Source organism: Arachis stenosperma, chromosome 6, assembly GCF_014773155.1.
Source record: "Arachis stenosperma cultivar V10309 chromosome 6, arast.V10309.gnm1.PFL2, whole genome shotgun sequence".
In the NCBI taxonomy this organism is placed as follows: domain Eukaryota; kingdom Viridiplantae; phylum Streptophyta; class Magnoliopsida; order Fabales; family Fabaceae; genus Arachis; species Arachis stenosperma.
The window spans coordinates 141,384,170-141,395,717 of NC_080382.1; the positions used below are offsets into that span (position 1 = coordinate 141,384,170).

The following is an 11,548-nucleotide window of genomic DNA, read 5'->3' on the forward strand; positions in this document are numbered from 1 at the left end:
TCATGCAAGACTTTTATTCGGTTGTCAGGGTGATATCTGAGTACCAGTCAAAACACTATTCTATGGTATGTCCTTTGCAATTCATAAATATTATCCTTGCTCATATTGAATGAAGTCAATTTCCATGCATCTAAGTATCTAATAGCCCATCATTTTATGCCACTTTCATTTGGCTGCTACTTCCATCTGCTTTCTCTTCGCTTGCGTTTCCTTCGAGGCCTGATTTCGTTCGCGTTAGAGAGTTACACAAGCCACCAATCATCATGAAGCTTCGATGGAGGAGCCTCAGGTCATCAGAAGCCTTTCTTACCAGGGGTTGAAGAAAATTTTCAGTCGACCATGGCCTAAAATGTGGAAGCGTAGTTCGTTTCTGCGTCCCTATTAATGATGAAACTACTATATTTATTTCTATATTACGTATCTAAGATGTTTAATTGATAATGTTTTTTATTTTAGCAATGCCTCTACAGGCTCATGCGGTATTGTAGTGTCTCAACCATGTGTAATGTGGTATTAATGTCATTAACTGTATCGACTTCTATCTATTTATAACTTAAATGACTTAGAATTTTTCTGGCTCGACTTAGGATTGGTTTATGTTTGAAGTCAATTGAGACAAGGGCCAATCTAAACAATTACAACTGTTAAATTATCTTCTATAAGACATTAATACACCTTTAATATACCAATTATTATTAAGAAAATATAATTAGTATTTTAATTTTATTAAACACCCCACCAGCAACTAAAATTAATGTAGTTATTTATTATATAAATAGTTCCAAAACATGAAATGCAAGTTAAAACTTGAACAATGTTAATGCTGATCTCCGCTTCATAATTAAAACTACATCAATTATATTAATAGATTATAACCGAAAACTTGACCCGGCCCGCTTTGGAAGCAACGTCATCGTTTTATGGTTGTATAAAAAAAAACCCAAAAAGCAATCACATTCGTTCGTTCCATGTTCTCCTAGCCCTTTTCTCTTTTTGTCTTTGAAATGGAGTCAAAACCCCAAATAGCCATCATGACCATCGCCGCCGTTTTGGTCCTCATTGTATGTGCGTTTAACCCCTTTCAATTTTATGCTTTGCCCATATTTCTCCTTTACACAGGTACTCAGTTTTTCTTGGTTTTTTAGTACTTCGTTCACAAATTATTCAATGAGTATTGCGTGTTTTGTGTTCTTATTGTATTATCATTTGATTATTATTATTAATTAATTAATTGATATTAGACAAAATTAGGGTGTGACGGTGTGAATGCTTTGCTATATTTTCTGTACTATTTTTGTCATTATTATTATTATTATTATTATTATTATTATTATTATTATTATTATGGAAGTAGTGATGCGGTTCGGTTACCTCCAATACTGCTATTATATTATATAGATTATACTATTATATTATTATATACATGTAGATGTACTTAGATGTAGATATTGGTAGTTACTGTTACTATATTACTATAATAATACAATTATAATAATAATTAAGATTTTCATTATTATATTATATATTAGATATTATAGGTTTAATTATTTATGTTGGTTTCTATAGTTTTGCGAAATTTTTTATTAGGTCGTTATACTTTTTTTTCTTTTAATTAAATTCTAACACCAAAATTTTTTTTTAATTAGGTCCCTCTTGGTAGTAATTATCTTAATTTTATAGGGATTCAACTAAAACAAAAATTGGTGCAGATACCGAAATAAAAGAAAAAAAAGTGTAGAGACCCAATTAAAAAAAATTAGTGTAAGAACTCAACTATAAGAAACTATAGAGACCAACAGAATAATTAAACGTATATTATATTATATTATATTACTATTGTTCGGTGGTCGGTTTCCGAACAGGTCGAGTGGACAGATGTAGGAGTGAGGGCGCCTTAACTTGGGTCGCACTGCTTGCGAGTTGTCGAGTAGCCGAGCACTGGAGCACTTGGTCGTGGAGAGATGTTGAGGGGGGGTGCCACCTGCAAAGACACTCCGACGCTCAAGTCAGCAATGTGCAGGCGAGCAGAATGATAGGGGAGAGGATGTGACGTACCTCGTGGGAAGAGCCAATCTTCCCCTTATATACATGTCAGTAGTGGGCCCCTCATGGGACAGGCCCATATCCCCAAGGACGTTGTCCTGCAGCCGTGTGTGAGCCGTACAGGACGCGTGTCCGGGTCGGTTGGAGGGCGCGTGGCCGGGTCGGGTATTGCTTGGGTCGGGTCGACCCGTGCTGATTTTGGGCCGGGCCGTAACAGTGCCCCCACGCGCCAATGGTAGTCGTGGGGGCTACCAATGGCGTGTCGTCTCGCGTCTCGTCTGGCCGGCCGCTCGTGGGAGATATGTGCCCCCAACGCGCGTGTCCCTTGGTTGCTCAAGCAACCGTTTCATCGCTTCGTTTCCGGCGCCGAGCATTGAATGCTCATAATGGGGTGAAAAAACCCCGTTTGAAAAGTCCCTTCTGCCCCCAGGTGTTTCGCGCTTTGGGAGCAGTTTTTTTTAAACGATCGGTTTCGACGCTTCTATACTTTTTCACACTCCCTATTTTTCCTTTCTTCCTTCCTGCTACAAGATTTCAAGGTGTTGCTGTGGTGCTTCTGTTCGTCCTTCTTGCATTTTCCCAAACTCGCAATTTCATCCTCTTTTTATCAACTTAGGTAACTTTCGAATCATTCCCCTTTTTATGCACTATTTTTGTGTGCTTGTTGCTTGGTTCTTTGATGTTACTGTATAGCCTTTTAGTCGCGAGTAGACGTGTTAGGGGGGAAAGTACCATTCCAGGGTAGGCTTTTTCTCGTCCTTTTCGCCATGTAGTCTTGATTGGCCTTAGTCGGGAAGTCGTGGGGGGTGGTGTTTGTGTTCGGCCTGAGCAACCGATCTCTTAGACTAACTGGATGGTCCCCCCATGTAGGTATGGCTCGCACGGTCTCCCGGGCATCCGTTAACCCTGCGGCGTACGATCAATATGCTTGGGTCGTCTCCGATATAAGGGATTCACCCAATCAAATGGGCGAGGAGGAGCTCACCGAGTTCCGACAAGCCGGGTACTTGTGCGGTGGGACTGACGAGGAGTCCAATTACGACGTTTTCGTCCCGGCTCCTCACGAGCGATTGTATGAAATCAACTTCCAACCCCGCCAGGTCGCCGACTGGATTTGGTTTTACAAAGCCATGTTCACTCAAGTCGGAGTTCGTGTTCCGTTTTCAGCCTTCCAAATGGCGCTTTTAAATCGGATTTCCGTGTCACCGTCACAGCTGCATCCGAACAGTTGGGCCTCGATCCGCTGTTTCGAGATGGTCTGTGAATATCTCGAGCTGCCGGTGTCCGTGGATGTCTTCCTCTTCTTCTTTACCCTCACAAACCCTTCCAAGGAGGGGAAGCACAAAAAGGGGTTCATGTCCTTCCGAGCTGCCCAGGGTCGGAAGATTTTCGGTTTGTTCGAAGATTCTTACCATGGGTTTAAGGACAAATATTTTAAGGTCCGCCCTGCCAAAGGTCGTCATCCCTTTTGGTTGTCTTTGGAGGGGGTACGGCTCATCCCGACTTATTGGAGTTTCAGGGCAGGGTCCAATTCTTTTATTAAGGTAGCTTATAGGAGTATGTCAAAGGTGGATAAGCAGATTGCCGAGGTGTTGATGGCAGTTTTTGGGAAGAACCCAGTAAATCCCCATCTCTTCATGGGTGACCGGGAGTCCGGTCGTAATTATATTTGTGAGAAGCTTTTTACCTTGCCCTTTGTCTTTTTTCCTTTTCTTGATATTGTGTGGCGACTAACCGACCTTCTTTGTTTTCCTGCAGTGGATATGTCTGCGTCGGTGACGGGCCTTGCCGACCTGTTTCAAACCTTTCTTGCCGGCGGTGATGATGAGGAGGGTGACGAGCAACCTGCCCCCGAGGGGCCTGATGCTCCTCCGGAGGGCCAGGATGTTCCCGAGCAGAGGGCCGCAACCGACGAGATCGGGACCTCGGCTCAGGGCGCCACGGTTGAAGGTGGTAAGGCGGTCCACGTTTCCCCTATCCGTGAGGTGACCGGGATTGGGGGTTCGGTGCCCAATCCGGATGATGAGGAGGAGGTGGTAGAGGTCTCCAGCCTGAAGAGAAAGAGGAAGAAGACATCCACGGCGTCGTCTAGTCCTGAGGGTGTCCTTACCGTTATGGAAAGGAATTTCGACGCTTCAAATTTTATAGACACCCAGCTGATCCCCGGTACCGAGGAGCATTTCCATGAGTCCTCCCTTGCCGGGCAGGCGAGGTGGATGTACCGCACTCTTCTGCGCGGTGCGGTCATAGCTCGGAAGGCCGAGTTCGAACTGTCCGGGATGGAGTCTCTCCGCCGGAGGTTGGATTCCGCTGGAAAGGCCAATAATGAGTTAAAAAGTGAAGTTGAGATCCTTCGGGAGCAGCTGACTCAATCTTCAGAAAAATTGGATGCCGCCGAGAAGAAGGCCACCGCTGCCCAACAGAAAGCCGCTGCCGCCGAACAGAAGGCCACAACTGATGAGACAAAACAAAAGGAATCGGACGCGTCGGTTGCACATTTGGTCGAGCGCGAGATGGCTTTGGAGAGACAAGTCGGCGCGGCGCAGAAGCGTGCGGCCGAAGTCGAGAAGGAGAAGCAGGCCGTGGAGGCCGAACTGGCAACATGGAAAGCTAAGTACAAAGATGTCGTCAAACAGGGCAAAGGCGCGATTTTGGGCACCGAGGAAGCCTTGAAAGCTCAAATTAAAGTCGTTGCCCCTGAGTTCGATACGTCGGCAATCGGTGTTTTTAAGATTATTAAGGATGGCCAAGTTGTTGATGCCCCCAAGAAATGAACTCTTTGTTTCATCGTTTTTTGTTTAGCCGTTTTGTTTTGGCTTGTAAACAGTTGATTTTGGCCGTTTTGGCTTATGAACAATTTAATCTTAGCCGTTTTTATTTTGGCTTGTGAACAATGACTTTTCGGTCGCTTGCTCGTGTTGTCGTGATAAAGTCTGATTGCGTTATCGTTTCTATTAACCGTTTTTGGTTTATAGTCGTTTACTCTGGTGGCCCGTGGCCTTTCGTGTAGTTATTCGTTAGAATGGTAGTTGACGATCTCCCGGGGTGATCAGTCCCGGGTCAGGTGTCGTCGTTAGTCTCGACGAGATGGTTTATCTGAAACACGAAGATAAAATATGGTGGAGAATTTGCACAAGTATATCTTATTCGGTAATCACATAAAGGACTTGAAAGTTACTATAAATGACAAATTGACTTAGCTAGACTAGCCGGCATGTCGCTCCGTCCTCTAGGAGTAGAATCTTCTAAGGTTATCCGCGTTCCATGTCCTCGGGACCTCCTTGCCATCGAGCCTTTCTAACTTAAAGGCTCCTTTTCCCATCACCTTTTTGACTCTGTAGGGACCTTCCCAGTTTGCCGCTAGCTTGCCCTCTCCGGGGGTCGGTGGGCCGATATCATTCCGTCTTAGGACGAGGTCGTCAGGCTCAAATTCCCTCTTGAGCACTTTGGTGTTGTATCGCAGAGCTATTCTTTGTTTTAGCGCCGTTTCCGTCAAATGGGCCATTTCCCGGGCTTCATCTATCAGGTCCTTTTCTACAGTTTCCTCCACTCCTTTCAAAAGCAATCGCGGACTCGGCTCGCCGACCTCTACGGGTATTACCGCATCCACCCCGTACGTTAATCGGAAAGGAGTTTCCTTGGTGGAGGACTGCTCGGTTGTTCGGTAAGACCAGAGGACCGACGCTAGCTCGTCGGCCCAAGCACCCTTCTTGTTGTCCAACCTCTTTTTTAACCCTGAAAGGATAACCTTGTTGGCGGACTCCACTTGTCCATTCGTCTGGGGGTGTTCTACCGAAGAGAACCTTTGCCTTATACCCAGGCCGCTGAGAAATTCTGTGAACTTCTTGTCAGCAAACTGCGTGCCATTGTCCGAGATGACGACTTCTGGTATCCCGAATCGTGTTATTACCTGCCTCCACATGAATTTTCTGCAATTGGCCGAGGATATGCTAGCCAGTGGTTCGGCTTCTATCCATTTGGTATAGTAATCAATCGCTACTATGAGATATTTGACCTGCCCAGGGCCGACTGGGAAGGGCCCTAAGAGGTCGACTCCCCACTGAGCGAACGGCTGGGAGGTCGTTAGCAGGCTTAACTCGGAGGCCGGTGCCTTGGCAAAGTTGGCGTTCTGTTGGCACTTTATGCATTTTTTGACAAACTCTTTAGAATCTGCCATCATTGACGGCCAGTAGTACCCAGCTCGGATTAACTTCCTTGCTAGGGCTTTGCCTCCGATGTGGTGCCCACAGCAGCCCTCATGGACTTCCTTGAGGACATAGTCCGTCTGGTCGGGGTGTAGGCACTTCAGTAAGGGTTGACTAAGCCCTTTTCTGAACAGCTGTCCTTGGATGACGGCGTATCTTGCCGCTTCTCTTCTTAATTTTGCCGCATCCTTTTCATCACCAGGGACTTGGCCGTGTTCTAGGAAGTTGGTGATGGGGTCTAGCCATGAAGAACTTAGGGTTGTTATGTGTAGTGCGATTGCCGGTTCCCTTGTCATGCCTTGGATGAGAGACCGGTTCCCCTCCCCTGGCTTCGTGCTGGCCAATTTTGATAGGAGGTCTGCCCGTGTGTTCCTTTCTCTGGGTACATGCTGGACCGTGACCTCTTCGAACTTTTGGCTTAAGCTTTTAACCTTTTCCAAGTACTTCTGCAACAAGGGGTCCTTGGCTTGGTAGCTGCCGTTTACTTGGGAAGTGACGACTTGGGAATCGCTGCATACTTCCAGTCTTCTTGCGCCGACTTCCGCCGCTAGGGTCAAGCCTCCTATAAGGGCTTCGTATTCCGCTTGGTTGTTTGAGATGGGAAATTCGAATCTAACCGATTGTTCGTATACGACCCCAATCGGGCTTTCCAGGATGATCTCGGCACCTCCGAAGGTCTGGTTGGAGGCTCCGTCCACATGGAGCTTCCATCGCGTACCCATGTCTTCGCCTGGATCTCCCGTTACTTCAACCAAGAAATCCGCCATGGCTTGCGCCTTGATGGCTTGCCGGGGCTCGTACCGTATGTCATATTGAGAGAGTTCGATGGACCAAGTCATCATTCTTCCCGCTAGGTCGGGTTTTTGGAGAACTTGTCGGATCCCCTGGTCCGTTCTGACGACCACTTGGTGACTTTGGAAGTATTATTTTAACCTTCTCGAGGAAGTTAGGAGTGCCAAGGCTAGCTTTTCCAACTTGCTATATCTTAACTCTGCTCCTTGTAGGGCCCTGCTTATGAAGTAGACTGGTTGTTGGGTTTTCCCGTCCTCCCGTATCAGTACTGCGGCCAGGGCTTCGCTTGTTATAGCGAGGTATAGGTACAGTGGTTCCCCATCCCTTGGCTTCCCGAGAACGGGAGGTGCCGCCAGGATTTCCTTGAAGTGTTGAAAGGCTTCTTCGCACGCGGGTGTCCATTCAAACGCCATCCCTTTCTTCATGAGGTTAAAAAATGGCAGGGCCTTTGTCGCCGAGGCTCCGAGAAACCGGGAAAGTGATGTCAATCGTCTTGCCAACCTCTGGACGTCCTTGATACAGCCCGGGCTCTTCATCTGAAGTATTGCCTGGCATTTCTCCGGGTTAGCTTCTACCCCTCTCTGAGTTATCATAAATCCCAGGAACTTGCCGGCTTCCATGGCGAAGGCGCACTTGAGGGGGTTCAGCCTCATACCGTGTTGACGGAGGGATGCAAATACACTTGCCAGGTCGTTTAGGAGGTCGTCGGGTCGTGTTGTTTTTGCCAGGATGTCGTCCACGTAAACTTCAACCGTTTTCCCTATGAGGTCGTGGAATATCCTGTTCATCAGCCTTTGATATGTCGCCCCTGCATTTTTTAAGCCAAATGGCATTACCTTATAGCAGAAAGTTCCTCCTGGCGTTATGAACGCCGTTTTGTCTTCGTCTGGTCGGTGCATCGGTATCTGATTGTAACCAGAGTAGGCGTCCATGAAACTTAGATACCGGTATCCCACCGCGGCGTCGACTAGTGCATCTATGTTGGGGAGGGGGAAGCAATCTTTGGGGCATGCTTTGTTAAGGTCAGAGTAGTCCACGCACATTCTCCACCTGCCATTGTGTTTTTTCACCAATACTACATTTGAGAGCCACGTCGAGTAGTCCACTTCCCGTATGAAGCCTGCTTCTAGGAGGCCGGCCGTTTGCTTGGCTACCTCCTCTGCTCTTTCCGCCGACATCTTTCTCCTCCGTTGAGCCACTGGGCGTGCTTCCGGCTTGACGGCTAGGTGATGTGAGATGATTTTTGGATCTATGCCCGGCATGTCGGCTGGTGTCCATGCGAACAGGTCCCTGTTGGCCCTTATCATTTCAATCAAAGGCTCTTTCAGCTCATGTGGGAGGTTCTTGTTAACGAATGTAAACTTTTCCTCTTCGTCACCGATTCTAAACTTCTCGAGGTCCCCTTCTGGTTCTGGCCTCGGCTTGTCTTCTACTCTAGCATCGAGGTCGGCTAGGAACACGCCGGATGCTTCCTTGGACTTCTTTCTGAGGGAAAGGCTGGCATTGTCACAAGCGACCGCCGTCTCGAGGTCTCCTCTTATGGTCCCTATGGATCCATCATCGGTGACGAACTTCATAACTAGCAGCTTGGTGTTGATTATGGCTTCAAAATCATTGATTGTTTTTCTTCCCAAGATGATGTTGTAGGCTGTGGAATCTCGGAGAATTACGAACTCGGCCATCGCCGATCTTCGGCCTTGCATCTGTCCCACCGAGATTGGTAGGGAAATGACTCCGTCCGGTCTTATGAAGTGGTCGCCTAACCCAATAACCCCGTGCTGGTGAGTCGTCAGGTCGGCATCCTTTAGCCCTAGTGCGTCGAATACGTTGCGGAACATGATGTTTGAATCAGCTCCCGTGTCGACAAGGATCCGTTTGACGAGGCCGGTTCCCACTCTGGCCGTTATGACCATGGGGGGTTTTCCGGGGCGTCGTTGAACCATTGGTCTTCTGGGCCGAAAGAAATGGATGGAGGTTTTTTGGTACTTTGCACCGGTGAGGACGAGATCGCCAGAACCTTGGCGTCTTTCCTGTGTGCCGACCGGGATTTTGGTGCAGCGTTTTTTGCCGTTACCACGTTTATCACAGTGAGGCCATGGTCTCTGTCTTCGGGCTCCTGTCGCCGCTTGGCCGAGCGCGTCTTTCCTTCCTCGTCTTGATCACGATAACGCCTTCTCGGTTCCCTGATGAGATGGGAGAACGATGCTAGCTTTCCTTCCCTTATCGCCTGTTCTAGTGCATCCTTCAGGTCGAAATAGTCCTGTGTTTGATGGCCATACCCCTTATGGTAATCACAATAAAGGTTCTTGTTTCCACCCGTACGGTCCTTAAGTGGTCGAGGCTTCGGAAGAATTCCCTTCTCAGCTATTTGTTGATACACTTCCACGATGGGGAGGGTGAGTGGAGTGTAATTGGTAAATTTTTCGACTCGAGGGAACGGCCTAGGTGCTTTGTTTGATGCCTCCTCCCTGGCCTTTTCTTTTGCTCTCTCACCGTCGCCACCGGACTGCCGAGCCTGGCCATAACCGGACTGCCGCTTATTGGCAGCCACGACTCGGCTGACTTCCTCGTCGTTTATGTACTCCTTGGCCACCGTTTGGATTTCATGCATTGTCCAAACCGGCTTCGTGGTAAGGTGTTTCCGGAAGTTCTCGTTGAGGAGGCCGTTCGTCAGGCAGAGACTGGCCACCGAGTCGGTCAAGCCGTCGATTTCCAAGCATTCGTCGTTGAACCGATCTAAGTACCTCCTGGTCGGCTCTCCCTGTCTCTGGGTTATCCCGAGAAGGTTGATAGGATGCTTGGCCTTTGCTATTCGCGTTGTAAATTGAGCCAGGAATGCGCGGCTGATGTCTGAGAAATTGTAGATGGAACCTTGAGGGAGGCCGTTAAACCATCTGATCGCTGGTCCTGCTAGGGTTACCGGGAAGGCGCGGCATCTTACTTCGTCGCCTACTCCCTCTAGATTCATCCTGGCCTCGAAGGCCGTGAGGTGTTCTAGAGGGTCTTGAGTTCCGTCGTACCTCATGTCCGTTGGCTTGTCGAAGTGTTTCGGCAGCCGGACCTCGAGGATAGATCGGTGGAACGGGGTGGCGCCCATTATCACAGGTTGTCGTGTTCTTCCGTCCTCGCGACCTCTTGTCGCTCGATGGGTCGGTCTGCCGCGGGAGTAGATGATCGTGTCATTTCGTCTTCTCATTATGGGTGACTCCTCCCGCGAGCTCTCCGCTTCCGTCCGCGGGCGGCTTCGGTGAGAGTCTTCCTCCTCGCTCCCGGGAGACGGGGTATAGCTCGGATCGGTAGACCGTCCACCCCGCTCCCGGTCGGCAAGCTGCCGCTCCAGGTTCTGGACTCTGTGGCGTAGCTCTTGCATTATTATGGCGCTATCGCCGCCCGTTCCTCCGAATGGTCGTGTCCTCGTGTGTCGATGGGGGGACCTCCGCCGTCCCCCTTGCGAGGCGACGGAGGCTGCCCCCTCCGCTCCGGCAGCCCGGCCTTGGTCGCCGGGACCCAGTACGACTTCCATTTAGACAGTCCCCACAGATGGCGCCAATGTTCGGTGGTCGGTTTCCGAACAGGTCGGGTGGACAGATGTAGGAGTGAGGGCGCCTTAACTTGGGTCGCACTGCTTGCGAGTTGTCGAGTAGCCGAGCACTGGAGCACTTGGTCGTGGAGAGATGTTGAGGGGGGGTGCCACCTGCAAAGACACTCCGACGCTCAAGTCAGCAATGTGCAGGCGAGCAGAATGATAGGGGAGAGGATGTGACGTACCTCGTGGGAAGAGCCAATCTTCCCCTTATATACATGTCAGTAGTGGGCCCCTCATGGGACAGGCCCATATCCCCAAGGACGTTGTCCTGCAGCCGTGTGTGAGCCGTACAGGACGCGTGTCCGGGTCGGTTGGAGGGCGCGTGGCCGGGTCGGGTATTGCTTGGGTCGGGTCGAACCGTGCTGATTTTGGGCCGGGCCGTAACAACTATATATATAATTACAACAGAAATAATTTACCGTAATTACTGATATTGTATATATGTAGATTAGATTAGCTCAATTATATATAATGTACAATATTACAATAATAAATACAGTTATAATAATAATTTGGATTTTAATAATTATGTCTATAATTACAAAGGAGTTAATTTACTGCAACTATGGAAATTATATAGATTTAGATATTAGATATAGATTAGATATAGATTTATATTTACACTAGATTAGTTATATATACTATATATACAATATATACAATATACATGCTATGTATTTGGTGTATTTGCTTATTTGTTTATAGCAATGACGATCACGTATATATCTTAGTGCAACTATTATTTTATAGTCATAATTTTTGAAATTAATAGTTAATAACACTGTTTATAATTTCCTCAAGTCTGAACCATGTCATGTGTCCTATATGTTTCGGGCCAACAGAATGGTGTTCTGAAAATGTAACTGAGGAGATTGTACTATTCATGGCCTCATGTATTGTGCTCAACGTAGTTACTTTTTGA

The 11,548-nt window shown here is 47.9% G+C and overlaps 1 protein-coding gene across 1 annotated transcript; it reads right to left on the reverse strand.

The window, feature by feature from the left end:
• Nucleotides 1–5,272: 5,272 nt before the first annotated feature.
• Nucleotides 5,273–7,015, reverse strand: LOC130934860 (uncharacterized). The gene is made up of 2 exons (XM_057864384.1): nt 6,059–7,015; nt 5,273–5,953 (listed from the first exon to the last, which is right to left on the reverse strand). Exons 1-2 carry the CDS (start codon nt 7,013–7,015, stop codon nt 5,273–5,275), a joined length of 1,638 nt encoding a protein of 545 aa, XP_057720367.1.
• Nucleotides 7,016–11,548: the final 4,533 nt, after the last annotated feature.

Bases quoted from the DNA above. Each gene is read 5' to 3' on its own strand.
- LOC130934860 (XM_057864384.1), bottom strand. From the start codon at position 7,015: ATGGCGGATTTCTTGGTTGAAGTAACGGGAGATCCAGGCGAAGACATG. The intron at 5,954-6,058 runs GTCAAATATCTC...ATGTGGAGGCAG, and splicing joins TCCCAGTCGGCCCTGGGCAG to GTAATAACACGATTCGGGAT.